At 43.0% G+C, this 24,612-nt stretch overlaps 1 protein-coding gene across 1 annotated transcript in view; it reads left to right on the forward strand.

The window, feature by feature from the left end:
- LOC138854653 (metalloprotease TIKI1-like) overlaps window positions 1-24,612 on the forward strand; it is a 760,675-nt gene that overhangs the window by 586,671 nt on the left and 149,392 nt on the right. The window contains exons 3-4 of the mRNA XM_070099005.1: window positions 8,001-8,213; window positions 19,492-19,642. Coding sequence (XP_069955106.1) covers window positions 8,001-8,213; window positions 19,492-19,642 — 364 coding nt within the window. The remainder of the gene's footprint in view (window positions 1-8,000; window positions 8,214-19,491; window positions 19,643-24,612) is intronic.

Below are 24,612 nucleotides of genomic sequence, written 5' to 3' on the forward strand. Positions count from 1 at the left end.
CATTCTTTTTTACCAATAGGTATATTTTATTAGTGGTGCTACATCGAAAGATTTCTTACAGTCCAAGAAAATACAGTCTACCCATCATCCCTCTCCTTCCTGTCTTACTTGTGTTACCTTGTAGAACTCCAGTAGGCTTGTGACGCCGGATTTTCCTTCCCTCATCACTCATGTTGATAATGGTTTGTCGGTCTGTCTTCCCTGCTTTACCATAAGGTTAGTCTCTGCTTCCTCACATATCCTTCACTTTATTAAGTTATTGCAACTAATACGTCTATCAAACCATTAGGAAAAAAATCAGACACTGGGAACATTTGGGTAATTTAATCCCCATATAACTTAGTGAATTTAACTCGGTACCAACATAATCCTCCAACAACAGTGTCCAACATAACAATCCTCCAACAATAGTCTCCAACATAATCCTCTAACAGTCTCCACCAACAGAACAGTCATCCAACAACAGTCTCCACCAACACAGTCCTTCAACAGTCTCCACCAACACAATCCTCCAACATTTTCCTCCAGCACAACGATCCTCCACCAACAGTCTCTTGCACCACAATCCAGCAACAGTCTCTTCCAGCACAACAATCATTCAACAGTCTCCACCAACACAACAATCCTCCAACAATAGTCTCTTCCAGCACAGCAATCTTCCAAGAGCAGTCTCCTCCGACACAGCAGTCCTCCAACAACAATCTCCACCAACAAGAGTTTCCTGCAACACACGTTAATGTCATTGGACATAAGAGTGATAATTGTGGTATCAACTTGGATCACCAGTTGTTGACGTGTCCCTCGAGAGCAAGTACACGCCATCTTGTGGCTCTTTTGGTAAACTCAATTTTGACAGCGGGACCAAAATTACTGGTGGTGAGAATATTGATAGGCATGACAGAGTCACCCTCCTGAGCCCTGATGGTCGAGAGTGACTTCTTGTAGGACCGGGAAGTAGACCTTGTCTGGTCCCAAGATGAGAGGTACTGTATGTTTGAGTGGACACAGGAGGAGGGCATAATTATGAGACATAATGCCCACTTACTCGACCTGCAATGAACGGGTGTGGATCGGCTCCTGATCCGGCACGCTGTGATGGAGGCGGTCTTCTGTGTTAGGTCCCCCGAGTGTGTGCCCCGGTAGCTTGCAGTCTTCTTCAGGAACACCTCTGTTTACCTCCTGATGGGGAGGACTGATACCTCGTCAGTTGTTGATGAACACTGGCGAGTGTTAGCGGCGGCTCCGACCGTCTGGCTCCACTCATTCCTGACCAAGACACACGCTTGATGGGAAGGTAATTTGGAGAGTAGTAGTTATGTGAGGGATGGCGGGTGCTGGGACCAGGCTAACTTCTACTCTGCCTTTTGTGTAACCAAGTTAATAGTGTGTGTGTGTGTGTGTGTGTGTGTGTGTGTGTGTGTGTGTGTGTGTGTGTGTGTGTGTGTGTGTGTGTGTGTGGAGGGTAGGGGGTGTTTGAGTGATCTGGAGGTGTGTTTTTGCACGCTATCTGAGTATGCAGAGGTATGCTTCAGAAGTTTGATTGTTTGTGTGAATTTATGTTTTTCCGGTGTTTGTGTGTTTCAGTGCTTTGAATGTGCACTAGAAGTAAATACACGTATATCTACATGAACTGTGAAAACATGCAATTATATTAAGTTTTATAGCTTGCACGAACTGTATCACAGTAGATTAGAGCATTTCACTCCGTCATGGAAGTTGTCCATTTAATATCACGTACCTGCGAGAACCTCCCAAGAAGCTCGTCACTAGTAATCCCTTCATTGCATCACTTCCAAAGGCAACTGTTCAAAAAGAAATTTATCACATAATTGTTAGTAATAGTGTATCAAGTTATTTACACTGATGGATCTAAGCAGGAGTCTACTGGCAGGGCTGCATCTGTTCTTGTTGCTACCTCCATAGTTATAAATGAAATGAACTATATTAAGTTGGCATAAGAATTAACAACTGGTTGTCTACACTGCAAACTGATTTGTTCACCATCTTAATGGCGCTAAAGTTAACTTAGGACTCTATGATTATTACCGATTCTGTGTCATCACTGAAGGTTCTTGACTCACATAAGGACTCAATAATATGTTCATTGGAGAAGCCAGATATAGAGACTAAAGATTCCGGGGAAAAGGAATTAATGTACAATTGTTATGGATTTCATCACGCTTTGGATTACTCCTTCATGATACAGTTGATAAGTTAGCCCAAAAAAGTACTTCTAGCAGTTTGGCAGACACGCATGATGAAACCAAATACAAAGTATGTAGCCAGCTATTGTCACTCGCCACTGGAGGTGGTCAGTCCCTCAGCCTGGAGAAGAGTTCAGCTCAATGGTCTGGAACGATATCGTTCCAGACCATTGAGCTGAACTCTTCTCCAGGCTGAGGGACTGACCACCTCAAATTATTAATCCTAAGTTGATGGACTGACTGCATCATCTTTACCTAGCCATTACACCTGCTGACTCTGTATTTGACTGAGGAAGCCTACCGTATGGGCGAAACGTTTCAACAATAAAGATACCCAACTGTTGGACATGTATCTTACTGACCATCATCAAAACTGTGATGGTATCCACCTGGATCAACAGATCCTGAAAGTGGAGTTTTCTCTGTCAGAAAAGTTTCGTCATTGTACCAGAGAAGTCATCAGTTCAAACTTGGGCATCATCAGTTCAGACTAAATTAGGCACCTATTTACCCCCCCCCCCCCCGGTCGTAAAAAATATAAGGATCGACTAAGTTCCATTTTCTCATTCAGTATAAAACCTTATTCAGTCTTTCCTCTTGAAGTATCGCCAACAATTTTGTTTAGGGCATAAATGTATTTGTTTTATCTTGACAAAATGCCAGTGAAGTTTGTGTTAATATCAGCCTATGTTATCCTCACAGGGAACAAAAATGTTGAATTGGCAGGACTAACAGTGCAATTCAACACTAACTACACGTTTTTAAATGACAAGGAAATAATTAATTCTGAGTTAGCGCTCCGCCCCCTCAATGTGATGATAATTATAATAATTTACACTAGTCAGATACTAGATCATATACAAGGTTATTGTGACCCATATTCGTCAGTAAGTACTGGTTTGGTAATAAGTTGTGGATGAGTGGAACAAACTCTCGAGTACAGTTATTCAGGCTAAAGCGTTGTGTAGTTTTAAAAATAGGTTAGATAAATACATGAGTGGGTGTGGGGTGTGTGAGTTGGACCTGACTAGCTTGTGCTTGAATAGAATACGGCATATCAGCGGAGAAGCAGCTTATAAACCGTATGGCAGGAGAGGTGCAGCAGTCATAGGTCGTGTCACATTTGTTCAATGTGGAAGTAGGTCGTGCCCAAGAATTAGGCTTAGGAATTCTTCGCTTGCCTAATTCTTGGGCACGACCTACTTCCACATTGAACAAATGTGACACGACCTATGACTGCTGCACCTCTCCTAGCTTGTGCTGCTGGGTCTGGTGCCGTGCTCCATCCTTGAGTGGAGATGATCAGACTGGGTGGGTCATTGGGCTAATCCGGGGGGGACATGGACCTGCTCCGCATGGGTCAGTAGGCCTGTTGCAGTGTTCCTTCTTTCTTATGTTCTTATGTAAGTTGATAAACAAGAACATATTGTTCCAGAACCTGATACTGCATCTGTGTCCTTTTAATAATAATAATAATCTTTATTTCTACAAGTACATGTACAGGGTATACAGTCCTAGCTGACATCACTGACATGCTACTATACAGAAAGCCGCTTGTTATGCTGAACATTTCCCGCAAATTAGGTCAATTTTGTCCCAGGATACGACGCACACCAGTCGACTAACACCCAGGTACCTATTCAACCCTTAAACTGTCCAAACATAGATCTACGTTCACATGCGTAGTGCTCCAAAAGTAGATCTACGTTTTTTTTTTTTTTACATATTTTCAAATATAACCAAAAAAAAGTAGATCAAAGTTTTTTTTACACGTTTTCAAATGTAGAAAAGAGAAAAGATTACTTTTTTTACATACTTTCAAATGTTGAAAAAACGTAGATCTACGTTTGGACAGTTTAAGGGTTAACTGAGAGGTGAACATGGACAGCAGGTGTTTTAAGGAAACACGCCGTAATGTTTCCAGCCGTGCTGGGGATCAACCCCCGGCAGTATGTGAGCTGAGTGCGCTAGCATCCAGCTACGGGACACTTCACATTTTGTCGGTAATTCTACCATTATTAGTAATTTTCTCATTGTTTGACCATCCGTCTATACACAAAGCTGTCTGAAGTTAAAGCACGTATGTTAATGGCGGGGAAGTGTAAACAAGAGAGGAGAGAGACGGGGCGGTGGCCGGGATTTCTCTAGGTTACCTGTTATTTTCTTTCACAGGAAATGCTAGAAAAATTATTCTTTGTCGCGTTATGGTCACACGATGACTCAGTGGAGCTGGTGGGTTGACCCAGACCTTCCACTGCCTTGATTGTTCACCTCTGTAGACACTGTTCACCTCTGTAGACACTGATTGTGATTATTTCATTAAAAATTATAATAAAGTAATCATGTAACGATTATTTTATTTTGTGTTAATTTATTAGCAAAGTAATGTAACTATTATTTAGTTTAAACTACTAACATTTCTTAACGTAATAATATAACGATTATTGAATTAAAATCACTAACATTTCTTAACATAATCGAGTAACTGACAATTATTAACCAAGTAATCATGTATTAATCTTACCTTAAGTATGCAAGGTTAGATGCAGTCAGAGAGTGAACAATGTTACATGCAGCGCTACCTTAATATGGTAGCTACCGAAAATGGCGTTGATATCGCCACTGGCGTGTTAACTATTTGAGCTGTAATGTACAGCCTTTATGGTGGTATGTTCGCTCACAGGATAAGTGGTGCTGCACTATTAACTCGCCCCTCGGGGCAAGAGGTGAACATTCTTGGGACTCCATGCGTTAGTCTTGTCCACTCGGATGCCTTCCTTCTGTTCTTGAAGTATTCCTATATTCACTTTAGTACGTTCATTGTTATTTCTGCTTTGCTCTTCCAGTTCGTTCATCAGTCTCTGGTGTCTTACTGTCCCAGATGCTCTGTCTGCCTGTGTCTGTTTCTCTCTCTCTCTCTCTCTCTCTCTCTCTCTCTCTCTCTCTCTCTCTTTACACACGGTTTGACAAGGTTAAGGATCCTTAGCTTTATTGACAAGCTATTTACAGGTTAAGAATTCCTAACTTTATTGGCAAGCTAAGAGCTGTTACCTACATCAGCTCATTTGAAAGCATTTTTGTTATGAGACATACAAGTAGGGAACAGGATGAAGTTGGAGCCATCTGTGGGCCAGCATTTTCATTTGATCAACTGACTTTATCTCGTTGACATCATTATGCTGTACGAATGTGTTTCATACTCGAGTCATCCTGGGTATATATGATTTCAGATGGAGTGATGTTCTGGAAAAGGGTACAGCCAGAGTGAAGTTGCTGCTTTCTGCCCGTCTTGTGGCATAAAAGGTTGCTTCACGCTGTCCTCGAAGTGGATCCAAGTGTGGTACTTTGACAATATTGGCCTTGTACATAACAGTAAAGCCACCCACATCCCTCCTGTGTTGAAGGCTCTGCTGAAATGACAGATCTATCCAGGATTGGTCCAGGAGAGAGATGAAACGTCTTGCTCTATTCTCTACTCTGTCAAGCAGTCGCAGATGAGAGGGGGGGGAGGCAAACCAAGAAAGTGGAGAATACTCAAGGTGTGAGCGTACTTGTGCCTCGTACAGAATCTTGCAACCCCTACTGTCAAGCAGATGCGAGATACGGCGAAGTGCTCTAAGCTTCCTGGCTGCCTTGTTTGCAAGATTTACATGGTTCTTCATGGCCAGTTTGGAGTCAAATTTCACCCCAAGGATATCAACTTCTCCAGGTGCCAACACCCTCCCATTCATCCTTGCTACTGCACCGGCATTACCATCATGGTGCCTAGAGACCATCATCATTTGCGTTTTCTCAGGTGCAAATGTTACTTGCCATCCATCTCTCTCTCTCTCTCTCTCTCTCTCTCTCTCTCTGTGTGTGTGTGTCCAATAGCGTTGCTTGAAAGGTCTGTGTTGAGTAGCCTTGCTTAAAAGGTCTGTGTTCAGTAATATTGCTCAAAAGGTCTTTATTGAGTAGCCTTGTTTAATCGTTTTAGCAATATTGAATGCATCAGCAGTGTGCTGTTACAGTATTACATATGATAGCCACAGACTGAGAACAAAAACAAACCGTATTACTGACATATTGAATCGTGCAGGGTGGATTACATACAAGGTGTTCAAATCTGTCAGCCTGAGCTGGCAGACTTCAGTAGTGTCAGTCAGAGCTAGTAGGACAATGATATGGTCAAGTATACCATTAAAGGTTCATCAGCTACGACAGCTTCAAAGGTAACCTTCCAGCAGAGCTACAGTTACTATCACTTGGCAATTACCATCTGTCATAATAGTTAAGATAGTGTTAATATTATTTGCGCAGTGTGTCTAACTCTTTCCTGTAAGGGGATCTGATGGGAAAGATAAACACAAATGCAATACTTATTGACTACGTTTCGCCCACAATGGACTTTATCAGGTGACCTGGATAAAGAGTACACGAGTATATATAGTTGTAGATGAATGGTTCAGAGAACCGACACGTTGATAAATTAGACACATGTGCAACTCTTGGGTATGTTTATTGCCTACGGTTTATAAGCTCCTTCTCGGCACATATGCCGTATTCTATTCAAGATTAATGGACTGACCACATCGACTCAAGGTTGAGGGACTGATTACCTCATTCTCCTCCTGATCTTCAAGGTTCTCCTTTGTATGGACTGATGAAGCCACTGTGTGGCGAAACGTTTCCTCAATAAAGATACCCAAGAGTTGCACATGTGTCTAATTTTTCAGTATATATAGTGTGGCTTCCAGTGGACTAGTCAAGGATAGTGTCCCCGAACGCTTCAGAGATGCGGTAGGAGCTCAAAACCCCAGGTTCATTGAAGCAGCCATGCGGTGGGACACCCTTGTAAACTCCTCCAGCAGACCAACTCCTTCCAAAGAGCACAAACAGTCCCACTGGGACAAACCGATCATGGAAAAAAATTGCCAATACAGTGCTCAACAACGCTTTAGGAAAGGACAGTGCTCCTCGTCTAGCGATGAAGGTACCACATTCAGATTTCCTTATAGTTATTGCCATTTCCTCCCTGGGCACCCGACTCGACCCACAGGCCATTCGGATTGCTGTTGTTCTTCGCCTAGCCGCCCCCATACTCGCAGGACGTGGGCTGATCAATTCGGACTTCATGGTCTCGTGTGTCATACATCAAAAGGGAAGTAGGCTAAGCATGAGGAGGTCAACGACATCGTAAAGAGAAGTCTCGCCACAGCCCGTTGCCCAGCTCAACGGGAACCCCACGTATGGAGGTCCGACGAAAGTCAAAAGTGCTCCAGATGGAGCCACTAGGCTACCCTGGAAGGATGGTAAGCAGATTGCCTGGGACTACACCTGTGCTGCCACATTGGCGGACACCTACTTGCCATATTCTGAAGTTGAAGGGGGTGGAGCCGCCAGTTACAGGGAGACCCAGAAGATCCGCAGATATATAAACCTGCCCCCTTGCTATAACTTGATCGCAGTAGGGTTGGAGGCCCTTGGAGCATGGGGAAAGTGTGCTCCAAAGTTCCTCAGAGAGCTGGGTGAAAAGCTCATCACAGAAACCAAGGATCATAGAATGGCCAGCTTCCTCTTTCAGAGAATCAATGTTGCGATCCAGAGGGAAAATGCCTGCAGTATTCTGGGCACACGGCTCACCGCCGGGAAGCTGGATGAAGTGTGTGAGATGTAGGCTCTTAGATGTTATTTATGTTGTTCTCATTTCTATTGTATCTTTGTTAATGCATTTTGTTTATAAATAAAGTGTGGAGAGTTGTGTATTTCATACCATTTGTCTTCAAGAGGATCTGATGTTTTTTTGTTTGTGTACAGGGTAGCAAGGAGGGTTCGTTCCTGTGGATGGTGAAGCGGGATCCTCCCTCTTACTTCTTCGGCACCATCCACGTGCCCTACACGCGGGTGTGGGAGCACATCCCCAACAACACCAAGAGAGCCTTCCGTCTCAGTGATAATGTCTTCTTTGAACTCGACCTCACGGACCCTTACACCGTCTCTGCTCTCACCACCTGCCAGCTCCTACCTAGGGTAAGACGTATTCTCTCTCTCTCTCTCTCTCTCTCTGTCCCACTTCTTCAATTTTACAATAGTTTTGTGTTTTATGTATATTTATGGCTATTATTGTTACCACGAACAAGTGGTATTGATCAGTAACAACACTGCGACTAGCCAAGGATTCGAACCCATGTTGTTTTGGCCCGCTTCATGGTGAGCGTCATGTGGTTTTTACTCACCATGAGGCGGGCCAAAACAACATGGGCTCGAGCCCTTGGCTAGTCGCAGTGTTGTTATTTATGGCTATGAATACTGAGTGACCTACGCAAAGTTCTTCGTAAATGTTACTACTGTTGCTACCACGTTAGCATAAAAGTACTCTGAAGGACAGTGTAGAATATAACTTCGGTGTGTGTGTGTCTAGTATTGGGAGAGAAGTAATGAAATTGAATGTTATAGGAATGTCTGTCAGTAGCCTGAGTAGATCTATAACCCAGTACCATAACATGAACCTAGGTAAGTACGTTCGTGGAGCGACTTGCAGTTGAACAGACAGATGTTGTAGTGGGCAGGTTTAGGCTTGGTTACAAGTATTTCTGGCAGTTTGGCAGAAATGCAGATGATAATCAAACCAGATGCAAAGTATGTGGCCAGCCTCATGGTCACTATCTTGATAGAACACAGCACCCGTGTTGTTGCTCGTGCCGGCGACGCTTGTGTGTTTATATACATGTGTAACCAAGTTTCTTCCTGTTTCTCCTCCACACACGCTCACTAACATGTGTTAAATGGGAGAAAATAAACTCGTTTGTCAACGTTGCCATTAAGCAGAATCTTCACTGTTAATATTTGATAATGTTTTTGTGTGGCGAGTGAATCGTTGCTGTCTGCGTTTTGACACACCTGTTGTAGTTCCTTCAGTTATGACAAACCTGTTTTAGTTCCTTCAGTTGTGACACACCTGTTTTAGTTCCTTCAGTTGTGACACACCTGTTTTAGTTCCTTCAGTTATGACAAACCTGTTTTAGTTCCTTCGGTTATGACACACCTGTTGTAGTTCCTTCAGTTATGACACACCTGTTTTAGTTCCTTCAGTTGTGACACACCTGTTTTAGTTCCTTCAGTTGTGACACACCTGTTTTAGTTCCTTCAGTTGTGACACACCTGTTTTAGTTCCTTCAGTTGTGACACACCTGTTTTAGTTCCTTCAGTTATGACACACCTGTTTTAGTTTCTTCAGTTGTGACACACCTGTTTTAGTTCCTTCAGTTATGACACACCTGTTTTAGTTCCTTCAGTTATGACACACCTGTTGTAGTTCCTTCAGTTATGACACACCTGTTTTAGTTCCTTCAGTTGTGACACACCTGTTGTAGTTCCTTCAGTTATGACACACCTGTTTTAGTTCCTTCAGTTGTGACACACCTGTTTTAGTTCCTTCAGTTATGACACACCTGTTGTAGTTCCTTCAGTTATGACACACCTGTTTTAGTTCCTTCAGTTGTGACACACCTGTTTTAGTTCCTTCAGTTGTGACACACCTGTTTTAGTTCCTTCAGTTGTGACACACCTGTTTTAGTTCCTTCAGTTGTGACACACCTGTTTTAGTTTCTTCAGTTGTGACACACCTGTTTTAGTTTCTTCAGTTGTGACACACCTGTTTTAGTTCCTTCAGTTATGACACACCTGTTTTAGTTCCTTCAGTTATGACACACCTGTTTTAGTTCCTTCAGTTATGACACACCTGTTTTAGTTCCTTCAGTTATGACACACCTGTTTTAGTTCCTTCAGTTATGACACGCCTGTTTTAGTTCCTTCAGTTGAAGACTGAGACACTTGTGCAACTTTTTGGAGTCTTTATTGGGCCATTGCTGAAATGCCTAGGATTTTAAACTGATAGAAGATAGAGGTATGGGTGTGTGTGGGAAACAGTCAGGTTGCAACACTAGGGTTGGAAACAGTAAATATATAAAAGACATTCATCATGAAGTTATAAATAAAGACAATAGATCATGTCAGCAAACAAAGGGAGACAGCAGAGGGCAGCAAAGGACTAGCTCCCTTAAGGTCTATTATACTAATAGAAGGAGTGTAAGAAATAAGATAGATGAGCTAAGATTAATTGCAAGTACAGGAAACATAGATATCATTGCTATAACAGAGACCTGGCTCAATCTGAAAGATAGAGAGATGCCTTCTGAATGTTACATACAAGGCTGTAAATTATTCCACACTGACAGGGTCAACAGGAAGGGGGGTGGAGTAGCGATGTACGTCAGAGACAATTTAAAGTGTTGTGTTAGACAAGATATAAAATTAGAAGCGTCAGCCACTTAATCTGTTTGGTTACAGCTTTTCGAGGGCCGTGAAAAACTAATTTTGGGTGTGATTTACAGGGCCCCAAATCTTGATAGGAAGTGCGGTAAACTTCTATGGGATGAAATTCGTAAGGCCTCTACATACGAAAATGTTGTGCTAATGGGAGATTTCAACTATAGACAGATTGACTGGAGCAATTTGACAGGAAATTTAGAATCAAGTGACTTTCTTGATACGATTCAGGATTGTTTTTTAAAGCAGTTTGTGACAGAGCCAACTAGAGGAAATAACCTGCTTGACTTGGTTCTTGCCAGCAGGGAAACGCTAATTAATAATCTTGAGGTTAATGATGAGCTTGGGGAAAGTGATCACAAATCACTCAGTTTTAATATATCATGGAATTCCCCTAATAATGGCAATCAAGTCTCTGTCCCTGACTTCCGCTTGGCTGATTTCATAGGACTGAAAAATTACTTGGGTGGGCTGAACTGGAATGACCTGACTATGGGTCAGGTAGGTGGTGATGGTTGCCGATATGACGTTTTCCAGAGCATAGTTCTAGCTGCTCAGACAACTTACGTTCCAAATAAGGAAATCAGATCAAGCAAAAATGATCCTAAATGGATGAACAATAGATTAAAACATCTCATTGGTCAAGAGAGAGGCATATATAGGCAAATCAAAAGAGGAGAGGTGCAATTAAGAAATCAATATATTCAGTTAAAGAGAGAAATAAAGGGAATAAGAAAAGCAAAAAGAGATAATGAGGTTAAAATTGCAAGAGAATCGAAGACTAACCCAAAAGGATTCTTTCAGGTATACAGAAGTAAGATCAGGGACAAGATAGGCCCACTCAAAAGTTACTCGGGTCAGCTCACAGACAGTGATCAGGAAATGTGTAGAATTTTTAACACATACTTCCTCTCAGTTTTTACTCAGGAAGATACTAGCGATATTCCAGAAATAATAAATTACGTAGAACAGGATGATAAACTATGCACGATTAGGGTCACAAGTGACATGGTTCTTAGGCAAATTAATAAATTAAAACCTGACAAATCCCCAGGCCCTGATGAACTGTATGCAAGGGTTCTAAAGGAATGTAAAGAGGAGCTTAGCAAACCTCTGGCTAATCTTTTCAATATATCACTACAGATTGGCATGGTGCCAAGTAAGTGGAAAATGGCAAATGTGATACCTATTTTCAAAGCAGGTGACAAGTCCTTAGCTTCGAACTATAGACCAATAAGCCTTACCTCCATAGTGGGAAAATTTATGGAATCAATAATTGCCGAGGCAGTTCGTAGCCACCTTGAAAAGCACAAATTAATCAACGAATCTCAGCATGGTTTTACAAAAGGGCGTTCCTGCCTTACGAATTTATTAACTTTTTTCATTAAGGTATTTGAGGAGGTAGATCATGGTAATGAATATGATATTGTGTATATGGACTTCAGTAAGGCTTTTGACTGGGTCCCACATCAGAGACTATTGAGGAAAATTAAGGCACATGGAATAGGAAGAGAAATTTTTTCCTGGATAGAGGCATGGTTGAAAAATAGGCAGCAGAGAGTTTGCATAAATGGGGAGAAATCAGAGTGGGGAAGCATCACGAGCGGTGTTCCACAGGGGTCAGTGTTGGGCCCCCTGTTGTTCACAATCTACATAAAAGACATTGATGAGGGCATATAGAGCGACATAAGCAAGTTTGCCGATGACACCAAAATAGGCCGTCGAATTCATTCTGACGAGGACATTAGAGCACTCCAGGAAGATTTGAATAGACTGATGCAGTGGTCGGAGAAGTGGCAGATGCAGTTTAATATTGACAAATGCAAAGTTCTGAATGTTGGACAGGAAAATAACCATACCACATATAAACTAAATAATGTCGATCTTAATATTACGGATTGCGAAAAAGATTTAGGAGTCCTGGCTAGCAGTAATCTGAAACAGACAACAGTGCATAAGTGTTCGCAATAAAGCTAACAGAATCCTTGGCTTCATATCAAGAAGCAAAAATAATAGGAGTCCTCAGGTTGTTCTTCAACTCTATATATCCTTGGTTAGACCTCATTTAGATTATGCTGCACAGTTTTGGTCACCGTATTATAGAATGGATATAAATGCTCTGGAAAACATACAAAGGAGGATGACAAAGTTGATCCCATGTATCAGAAATCTTCCCTATGAGGATAGACTGAGGTTCCTGAATCTGCACTCTCTAGAAAGGCGTAGAATTAGGGGGGATATGATTGAGGTGTATAAATGGAAGACAAGAATAAATAAAGGGGATGTAAATAACGTGCTGAAAAATCTAGCCTAGACAGGACTCGTAGCAATGGTTTTAAGTTGGAAAAATTCAGATTCAGGAAGGATATAGGAAAGTACTGGTTTGGTAATAGAGTTGTGGATGAGTGGAACAAACTGCCAAGCACAGTTATTGAGGCTAAAACGTTGTGTAGTTTTAAAAATAGGTTAGATAAATACATGAGTGGGTGTGGGTGGGTGTGAGTTGGACTTGACTAGCTTGTGCTACTAGGTCAGTTGGCGTGTTCCTTCCTTAAGTGAATGTGACCTGCCCTGACTAGGTTATGGTATTGACTTAAGCCGGTAGGAGACTTTGACCTGCCTCGCATGGGCCAGTAGGCCTACTGCAGTGCTCCTTCTTTCTTATGTTCTTATGAAACGTTTCACCATGACTTCCTCAGTCCAATACAGAGAAAAGCGGTGAAAGATGAGGAGAATGAAGTAATCAGTCCCCTCAGTCTGGATGGACTGAACACATCGACTCCTGTCTGAGGGACTGATTATCTCAAACTCCTCCTAATCATCCACTGTTCCCCGCTGTATTGGACTGAAGAAGCCACTGGCTGGCGAAACGTTTCCTCAGTAAAGATTTCCAAAGGTTGCAAAAGTGTCTCATTCATTTACCGAGTTTTTTTTAGACGTGTGATGCTATACTTAAAATGAATTCGGACAGAATGAACATCCTAAGTAAACTAATGTGGAAAATACATGATCCTGAATACATTACGTATGTTAGACCATCATCAATCATCAGTCATCATGCATCAGTCATCATGCATCAATCATCAGTCATCATGCATCAGTCATCATGCATCAATCATTATGCATCAATCATCATGCATCAATCATCAATCATCATGCATCAATCATCAGTCATCATGCATCAATCATCAGTCATCATGCATCAATCATCAGTCATCATGCATCAATCATCATGCATCAATCATCAGTCATCATGCATCAATCATCATGCATCAATCATTATGCATCAATCATCATGCATCAATCATCAATCATCATGCATCAATCATCAGTCATCATGCATCAATCATCAGTCATCATGCATCAATCATCAGTCATCATGCATCAATCATCATGCATCAATCATCAGTCATCATGCATCAATCATCATGCATCAATCATCAGTCATCATGCATCAATCATCATGCATCAATCATCATGCGTCAATCATCAGTCATCATGCATCAATCAGTCATCATGCATCAATCATCATGCATCAATCATCATGCGTCAATCATCAGTCATCATGCATCAATCATGCATCAATCATCAATCATCATGCATCAATCATCATGCATCAATCATCAGTCATCATGCATCAATCATCATGCATAAATCATCATGCATCAATCATCAGTCATCATGAATCAATCATCATGCATCAATCATCAGTCATCATGCATCAATCATCATGCATCAATCATCATGCATCAATCATCAGTCATCATGCATCAATCATCATGCATCAATCATCATGCATCAATCATCATGCATCAATCATCAGTCATCATGCATCAATCATCATGCATCAATCATCATGCATCAATCATCAGTCATCATGCATCAATCATCATGCATCAATCATCATGCGTCAATCATCAGTCATGCATCAATCATCATGCATCAATCATCAGTCATCATGCATCAATCATCATGCATCAATCATCATGCGTCAATCATCAGTCATCATGCATCAATCATCATGCATCAATCATCAATCATCATGCATCAATCATCATGCATCAATCATCAGTCATCATGCATCAATCATCATGCATCAATCATCAATCATCATGCATCAATCATCATGCGTCAATCATCAGTCATCATGCATCAATCATCATGCATCAATCATCAATCATCATGCATCAATCATCATGCATCAGTCATCATGCATCAATCATCAGTCATGCATCAATCATCATGCATCAATCATCAGTCATCATGCATCAATCATCATGCATCAATCATCATGCATCAATCATCATGCATCAATCATCATGCATCAATCATCATGCATCAGTCATCATCATTCATCATCAATCCATTATCATCACTAATCCATCATAATCATCCATCATCATAATCATTATCATCCATTATGGCTATGTACTCGAGGACGTGTCATGGCTATGTACTCGAGGACGTGTCATGGCTATGTACTCGAGGACGTGTCATGGCTATGTACTCGAGGACGTGTCATGGCTATGTACTCGAGGACGTGTCATGGCTATGTACTCGAGGACGTGTCATGGCTATGTACTCGAGGACGTGTCATGGCTATGTACTCGAGGACACGTCATGGCTATGTACTCGAGGACGCGTCATGGCTATGTACTCGAGGACGCGTCATGGCTATGTACTCGAGGACGCGTCATGGCTATGTACTCGAGGACGTGTCATGGCTATGTACTCGAGGACGTGTCATGGCTATGTACTCGAGGACGTGTCATGGCTATGTACTCGAGGACGTGTCATGGCTATGTACTCGAGGACGTGTCATGGCTATGTACTCGAGGACACGTCATGGCTATGTACTCGAGGACGCGTCATGGCTATGTACTCGAGGACGCGTCATGGCTATGTACTCGAGGACGCGTCATGGCTATGTACTCGAGGACGCGTCATGGCTATGTACTCGAGGACGTGTCATGGCTATGTACTCGAGGACGCGTCATGGCTATGTACTCGAGGACGCGTCATGGCTATGTACTCGAGGACGCGTCATGGCTATGTACTCGAGGACGCGTCATGGCTATGTACTCGAGGACATGTCATGGCTATGTACTCGAGGACGTTTCATGGCTATGTACTCGAGGACGTTTCATGGCTATGTACTCGAGGACGTTTCATGGCTATGTACTCGAGGACGTTTCATGGCTATGTACTCGAGGACGTTTCATGGCTATGTACTCGAGGACGTTTCATGGCTATGTACTCGTCTTAATATTGCCAACAACCGGGTTGGTAAGAGCACCTGGGAAGGGGCGGTGACCTTCCGTTTTCCAGTCGTGTTTCACTTCACTGGAAGGATGGTAATTGTTTTACGTATAACAACATAAGAAAAAAGGAACACTGCAACAGGCCTACTGACCCATGTAGAGCAGGTCCATGTCCCCCCCCCCCCGGGATTAGACCAATGACCCTCCCCCCGGATTAGCCCAATGAACAACCCAGTCTGGTCACCTCCACTCAAGGATGGAGCACGGCACCAGACCCAGCAGCACAAGCTAGTCAGGTCCAACTCACACCCACCCACACCCACTCGTGTATTTATTTAACCAAGAAGGTATCCATATGGAAAGAGAGACCAGTGCAGAGACCATTTGTTTGTCACTTGATAAAGCCGTCTGTGTGGGCGAAACGTTGTCAATAAAGGGTCACATAGTACTGCATTTCTGTGTTTTTTCCATCGTGAAGAACAAAAACGCACAATACCGTGAATGGAACAATACACATTGTAACTGGCCAGTGGTACAAATCGGACCGAAACGTTGTCATAAGCTTCTTTTGCTTATTTACTGGTTATTTGTGTATTTTTCCATCGTATCGGTATTTTATACTGTTTTTTTTTAAGGTATCACAAAGTTGCCCTCTTGACCCCACTGATGATGTCATCCTTACATCCTTACGGTGCTCTTCGCACCTACTCCAAGGTTGAGGGACTGATTACCTCATCTTCTGTACATAGTTCTACTATCTTCAAGTTATGTCCTGGAATTTGTATTGATAAAGCCACTGGATGGCGAAACCTCTACAATAAAGATACCCAGATGTTGCACAAGTGTCTTAATTTCATCTTAAAGAGCACATAAGTTCCCCCGTCTTCTAATAGCATGTTTATTTTCCCCCTATAATCTACCTTGTCCATAATTGTTGTCGCATTTGCTTCGTGTGTTTCGTAAGGTGAAGTTCAGGATCTTTCCTTAATTCATGGTATAACTTAAATCTTTTGAGAACAATTGTGTTGTAGAGGTCTTACGTACATCTTAAGGTCGACGTGAGAGTAATATATATGGTGATTGTTTACTCTCAAAGTATTCCATAAACAAATAGACCAAGTTTAGGCTGAATGTTTGTAGGCTGTACGAACCGTAAGTTTGTCTGTAAAAGTCGACGTTAAGCGGAAAGATGCCAGACTCGCGCTGTCACACCAATTCACCAAAAATTCACACGTTACGATCACAAGGTTCCCTTCCTCACTGTTATTTTTTTGGTGACTTGTTCTAACCACGGCACTGAGCACTGAGATTTTTTATTTTGTGGTGGATCTAGATTTAAGTTCGGCAAGATTCTTTTAGGAAAGTTTACGGTTTCTTCATGGGTTACTGTTGCAAGTTAAGATACTCAGGTGTTGCACATGCTTCTAATTCCTTGTGTTGTTGGTATCGTATACCTTTATTTTAGGGAACCTTGATACAGAGAGTTAACGTCATAACTGACTAGTTTTCCGACAGACAAGGTCGAATTCTTCAGTCTTTAGCTGAAAGCTTGACTTTTAACACAGGAATTAAGAGAAGTACTCGCCTAATTGTACTCGCCTAATTGTGGCTGCAGGGGTCGAGACTCAGCTCCTGGCCCCGCCTCTTCACTGCTCGCTACTAGGTCCTCTCCCTCTCTGCTTCCTGAGCTTTGTCATACCTCTTCTTAAAACTATGTATGGTTCCTGTCTCCACTACTTCACTTGCTAGGCTATTCCACTTCCTGACGACTCTGACTGAAGAAATACTTCCTAACGTCCCTGTGACTCGTCTGAGTCTTCAGCTTCCAGTTGTGACCCCTTGTTTCTGTGTCCCCTCTCTGGAACATCCTATCTCTGTCCACCTTGTCTATTCCCCGCAGTATCTTGTATGTCGTTATCATGTCACCCCTGACCCTTCTGTCCTCCAGTGTCGTCAGTCCGATTTCCCTCAACCTTTCCTCGTACGACATTCCCCTGAGCTCTGGGACTAGCCTTATTGCAAACCTTTGTACTTTAACTTCTTGACGTGCTTGACCAGGTGTGGGTTACCTGGAGGTTACCTGGAGGTTATTCCGGGGATCAACGCCCCCGCTGCCCGGTCCATGACCAGGCCTCCCGATGGATCAGGGCCTGATCAACTAGGCTGTTACTGCTGGCCGCACGCAGTCCAACGTACGAGCCACAGCCCGGCTGATCCGGCACTGACTTTAGGTATCTGTCCAGCTCTCTCTTGAAGGCAGCCAGGGGTTTATTGGCAATTCCCCTAATGCTTGATGGGAGGCTGTTGAACAGTTTTGGGCCCCGGACCAAACTGGTGCTGCATACTCCAGTATGGGCCTAACATACACAGTGTACAGTGTCTTGAACGATTCCTTATTAAGGTATCGGAACGCTATTCTCAGGTTTGCCAAGCGCCCATATGCTGCAGCAGTTATTTGGTTGATGTGTGCCTCTGGTGACGTGCTCGGTGTTATGGTCACCCCAAGGTCTTTCTCCCTGAGTGAGGTCTGTAGTCTTTGTCCACCTAGCCTATACTCTGTCTGCGGTCTTCTTTGCCCCTCCCCAATCTTCATGACTTTGCATTTGGCAGGGTTGAATTCGAGAAGCCAGTTTCTGGACCACATGTCCAGCCTGTCCAGGTCTCTTTGCAGTCCTGCCTCATCATCCGATTTAATTCTTCTCATCAGCTTCACATCATCTGCGAATAGGGATACGTCAGAGTCTATTCCTTCCATCATGTCGTTCGCGTATATCAAAAATAGCACTGGTCCTAGAACTGACCCCTGTGGGACCCCGCTCGTCACAGGCGCCCACTGTGATTCCTCTTCACGTACCATGACTCGTTGTTGCCTCCCTGTCAGGTATTCCCTGATCCATTGCAGTGCCCTCCCTGTTATATGCGCCTGATCCTCCAGCTTCTGCACTAATCTCGTGGGGAACTGTGTCAAAGGCCTTCCTGCAGTCTAGTAAAATGCAGTCAACACACCCCTCTCTCTCGTGTCTTCTGTTACCTTGTCATAAAACTCCAGAAGGTTTGTGACACAGGATTTGCCTTCCATGAACCCAGTGTTTTAACTCATCATTTTAACACTGTATAAAACAGAGAATTAACATATAATAACGTATTGCGTTATAAATATTTATTCATTTTGGAAAGAGACGCATTCACAGTTTTCACTTCGTTACGATAAGCAAATGGAAGTAAGACAGGAGGGAGAGATAGAGATAGAGATAAATGCTAAAGCTAGAGGAGCAGGCAGGAATAACAGGAAAGGCACTAATTCAAACTTCTGTATAATATCTTGTTTAAGGATTGGTTTGAATGTCGTACTTTGTCTTCTCTTAGTTTGTGACGAGAGCGTTGTAAATTACAAGAATGATGTGATGGAAGATAACACTCAGTCTGCTTCAACAAGCCTGGCCCAGGACCGGGCTGCCAGAGTAAGAAAACTCTCGAAGCCTTCAAAGGTAGGATATCAGAAGAGAGATGATATCAACTCTTAGCCTGTAATTGAGCTGTGGTAGGATAACTGTTCGTAGAATGTGAAAGTTCTACGGTAGGATATCACCTCTTAGAATGTATTGTTTTCAGTGTAGCATCTTAACCCTTGTGTATGCTTCGTATTTACTGGTGCTAATTATGCCCCAGTTGTAACATTAAGTGTACGTGTGTGACGCCATTACCTTGTGTTCGTGCAGGGCAAGAACCTGTCAGACGTGCTGCCAGGAGAGCTGTACACACGACTTAAACGTCACTTGGCGTACGTCAAGACACAGATGCCACGTTGGATCACGCCAGACCAGCGTGGACGAGGTCTCTACGCCGACTACCTCTTCAACGCAATAACCGGTAAGTGCCCCAGAAGTCGTCGGCGCCATTAGCGGTAAGTGCCACAATATGTCTTCAGTGCCATTTATTTTCAGCGTCATTTGCAACTCTCGTCGAAATTCATCTCAGATGAGACGTCTGTCAGCGATAGTAGCAAGCAAATGTTTAACCAAGCTATAGTAAGTGCCACAGTTCTTCAGTGCCACTAGTGGTAAATACCACGATGTCTTCAGTGCCATTAATTTTAAGCGTTATCTGTAATCCCTTTTCTACGAAGTTCATCTGGGATGACACGTCTCTAAACAGTAGTTGGTAGCAAGGAAATGATTAAACTACAATAAGTGCCACAAAGTTTTGAGCTGACACATGTGTCAACAGCAGCTAGTAACAAACAAATGTATGTGCCACAATACGTCATAACTGCCATCGGGAATGAATGTCATTTACTACCATTTATATGTAAACAATATCCCTTTTGGACTTGAGTCAGCGGCTCCTTTACCAGTCTATCTTGGACGATGGTTCCCTCTAGCACTCTCCTACTTCCCGTACTGATGCTGCCTCTCTTGCGTACTTGCTAACCCTCGCTCGTCTCTCATCTTCCCATATTGCCATGGACCAAAAATAAGTTGTAATTAGCAACTGGCAATGAATAAGCATCTCGAGCACAACCTGCCCTGCAGCGCTGTATCACCCGTGAGAGTTTTGATTGTTGTAATAATAATAACGTGATTATTTTAGAGAACTAACAAGTTGAAGAATGAGATACACTTACACAAATAACCCGCGCACAGAAGAGAGGAGCTTACGACGACGTTTCGGTCCGACTTGGACCATTTATTTATGGTCCAAGTCGGACCGAAAAGTCGTCGTAAGCTCATCTCTTCTATGTACGGGTTATTTGTGTATTGTTCCAGTTATGGTATTGTGCCCTTTTTTGTTATTAATGAGACACTTGTTCAACATCTGGGACTCTTTATTGCGGGTCGCAACAACATGGATGACCGGGGAGGCTTAGCCTTAGGCTAGAGTAGAACTCTTGAAACCAGTCACAGGTGTGCTACAAATACACAGGTGAGATGTGAGATACAGTGACTCGAATCGTTACATTTTATAGTCATGCCTAACGCGGGTTCGTGCATCAAACTAGAACCAATAGTACAGTATTTCAAAGTAGGATATTAATGAAAATAAGATGCCAGATATATTAAGCAAATTTTCTGAATTTGATTAATATATCTTAATATATCTAAATTTTCTAAATTTGTTTATAAGAGATAAATGAACTGTAGATGTAAGTCCAGATGTACTTTTGTTAGCCTTCATAAATTCAGTGACGTTGAAAATTAGATGTCTTGACATTCAACTTTCCTCTAGTAATAATTACATTACTGAATGTCATTGGAAACATAAACACATATGCAGTTTAATGTGATCCTTTATTGACAACGTTTCGCCCACACAGTGGGCTTTTTCAAGTCACACACAGATCTACCTGGGGTGGAAGGTAGATCTGTTTGTGACTTGAAAAAGCCCACTGTGTGGGAGAAACGTTGTCAATAAAGGATCACATTAAACTGCATATGTGTTTGTTTCCATTGTGTCGGTATTTTATACCATTTATTTTCACTGAATGTCATTAAATTTTTATAAGAATTAAATTTAATTTTATAAGGCTGTATCCATATGCTGTTGCGCTTCCATCCACTGGGTGGATATGGAGGTGGACAATAAACTAGCCACTTCGGCGCAAAATCTAAAATAAAATCTAAAGCAGGATGATCAAATTTTAAAGCCTTGTATTTTCAGTCTTCAGAACTAAATTCTGTTTTGCATTCAATAAAGCCAAAATGGAGATTGCCAATAAAGTGTTGATTCTTGTGGAAGACATTCCTCTCGTAGGAATTTTTGTGTTTACCTGGAGTTTACCTGGAGAGAGTTCCGGGGGTCAACGCCCCCGCGGCCCGGTCTGTGACCAGGCTTCATGGTGGAACAGGGCCTGATCAACCAGGCTGTTACTGCTGGCTGCACGCAATCCATCGTACGAGCCACAGCCCGGCTGGTCAGGTACCGACTTTAGGTGCTTGCCCAGTGCCTGCTTGAAGACAGCCAGAGGGTCTATTGGTAATCCCCCATATGTATGCTGGGAGGCAGTTGAACAGTCTTGGGCCCCTGACACTCATTGTGTTGTCTCTTAGCGTGCTAGTGACACCCCTGCTTTTCATTGGGGGGATGTTGCATCGTCTGCCGAGTCTTTTGCTTTCGGATAGTGATTTTCGTGTGCAAGTTTGGTACTAGTTCCTCTAGGATTTTCCAGGTGTGTAAATATTCCGTATATTATTACGTAAGTGACCAGGGAATATTTCTGGTCTAGTGGCTAGCGCGACGGGCTGGAGTTTTGAGACTCTATGACCGCGGGTTCAATCCCGGCCGGGGGTATGGTTTATTTGCAATCGTGTCATTACGATTTCTTAAGTCATGTTGACGGCAGTGAAGGGACTTGAGCTAGAGTTCGTCACGGCCACGCTAGCTGGAGATTCGTCTGTAAAAACTTGCATTTGTGGTCACAGAGGTGCCTGTGCTAACTTTCCTATGGTGTAGAAATATACCTAGTTGGATGAATCTTATTGTGGCTAGCTGGTCTAGTGGCTAGCGCGACGGGCTGGAGTTTTGAGACTATGACCGCGGGTTCAATCCCGGCCGGGGGTATGGTTTATTTGCAATCGTGTCATTACGATTTCTTAAGTCATTTCTGGACTAGTTGTACGTCCTTCACCACCAGTTACTGCTGAGAGCGGATCAGTGATGAGTGAGGTTGTTGGGGATGGGGTTGTGGGAAGTGAGGTTGTTGAGGATGGGCTTGTGGGAAGTGAGGTGAGGGCTGAGGTTGTGAGAAGTGAGGTTGTGAGGGCTGGGCTTGTGGGAAGTGAGGTTGTTGGGGATGGAATTCTGGGAAGTGAGGTTGTTGGGGATGGGCTTGTGGGAAGTGAGGTTGTGAGAAGTGAGGCTGTTGGGGATGGGGTTGTGGGAAGTGAGGTTGTGAGAAGTGAAGTTGTGAGGGCTGGGCTTGTGGGAAGTGAAGTTATGGATGGAGTTGTGGGAAGTGAGGTTGCTGGGGATGGGCTTGTGGGAAGTGAGGTTGTTGGGGATGGGCTTGTGGGAAGTGAGGTTGTGGGGGCTGGGGTTGTAGGAAGTGAGGTTGTAGGGGCTGGGGTTGTAGGAAGTGAGGTTGTAGGGGCTGGGGTTGTAGGAAGTGAGGTTGTAGGGGCTGGGGTTGTAGGAAGTGAGGTTGTAGGGGCTGGGGTTGTAGGAAGTGAGGTTGTAGGGGCTGGGGTTGTAGGAAGTGAGGTTGTTGGGGCTGGGGTTGTAGGAAGTGAGGTTGTAGGGGCTGGGGTTGTAGGAAGTGAGGTTGTAGGGGCTGCGGTTGTAGGAAGTGAGGTTGTAGGGGCTGGGGTTGTAGGAAGTGAGGTTGTAGGGGCTGGGGTTGTAGGAAGTGAGGTTGTTGGGGCTGGGGTTGTAGGAAGTGAGGTTGTTGGGGCTGGGGTTGTAGGAAGTGAGGTTGTAGGGGCTGGGGTTGTAGGAAGTGAGGTTGTTGGGGCTGAGGTTGTAGGAAGTGAGGTTGTAGGGGCTGGGGTTGTAGGAAGTGAGGTTGTGGGGGCTGGGGTTGTAGGAAGTGAGGTTGTTGGGGCTGGGGTTGTAGGAAGTGAGGTTGTAGGGGCTGGGGTTGTAGGAAGTGAGGTTGTAGGGGCTGGGGTTGTGGGAACTGAGACTTGTGCCTACTCAAACATACCTACCATTATGCTTCCACTATTTAACACCTGCGTCAGTGTTGCCATGTTTTAAAGTAATCCAGACTAGTTAAGTACCGCTGGCAGCCTCCTACTCTAACATAAACACTCACTATTTCGACACTTATGCAGCATATGGGAATCTTTATTCAGGAAACGTTTCGCCACACAGTGGCTTCATCAGTCCAATACAAAGAGGAAGGCGTAAGGAGAGGAGGAGTATGAGGTAATCAGTCCCTCAGCCTGGAGTCGATGTGTTCAGTCCATCAATCTTGTAGAATGTACAGCATAAGGCCGTACGGTTTTTCAAACCATTCATCACTCACTATTTCATTGACTGTGCGGAAATCTAATCTAATCGTCGACTTTCTGGGCGTTAGGTACTCGTTGAACTCGAAAAATAAGTCATTTCAGAATGTCAGCCGGTGCAGGTGTGATCGCTTCCATCTTGCTTCCCTGACTCGGGTTAATGATCGGTTAATGGGGTTTAAAGTCTATCAACTATACTGGTCATTAAAGCAACACGCAACCTTTTCACCGCCACCAGACAAGAATACTTAAAATACGAATTAAAATAAATTCTCAATATATGTGTGTGAGTGTATATATATGTCGTGCCGAATAAGTAAAATTGGTCAATTAGCAAGAACTCATTTAAAATTAAGTCCTTTCTAAAATTTTCTCTTATACATTTAAAGATATATTTTTTCATTTATGTTAATATAATAGTTAATGATTTTGTACCATAAGAACATTAGGAAACTTACTTAACCTTATTATAACAAGCCCAATTTCATTTAGCTTAATCCAACGAAATACATATATAAGTTTACAGTAATTTATTAATAAAAAAAACACAATGAAATATACTTTTTTCGTTAGGTTCAGAATGATTTTTGCGAAATTATTGCATACATAAATTTTCGCTTGCCCTATTCGGCAAGAAGAGCGTTGCTGTTTAAGCCAAAGTCGCAAGTTTTACCTATTCGGCACGACATATATATATTGCCCTCTCCTCCACCCTCCCTCCCCATTCAGTTAAATAAGATACTGCCGAAGTTAGTTCACTGTTAAACATAATTAATCAGAGGCTTGTTTTCTTGGCCTTAACTTTGGTGTAACGCCATAACACCGTTAACATATAAATAGACAATTATAGGCCCGCGTTACTGGTGCTCGGTCTCCGTGAGGGAAGGTCCTTGA

The sequence above is a fragment of the Cherax quadricarinatus genome, chromosome 66 (assembly GCF_038502225.1).
Source record: "Cherax quadricarinatus isolate ZL_2023a chromosome 66, ASM3850222v1, whole genome shotgun sequence".
NCBI lineage: Eukaryota > Metazoa > Arthropoda > Malacostraca > Decapoda > Parastacidae > Cherax > Cherax quadricarinatus.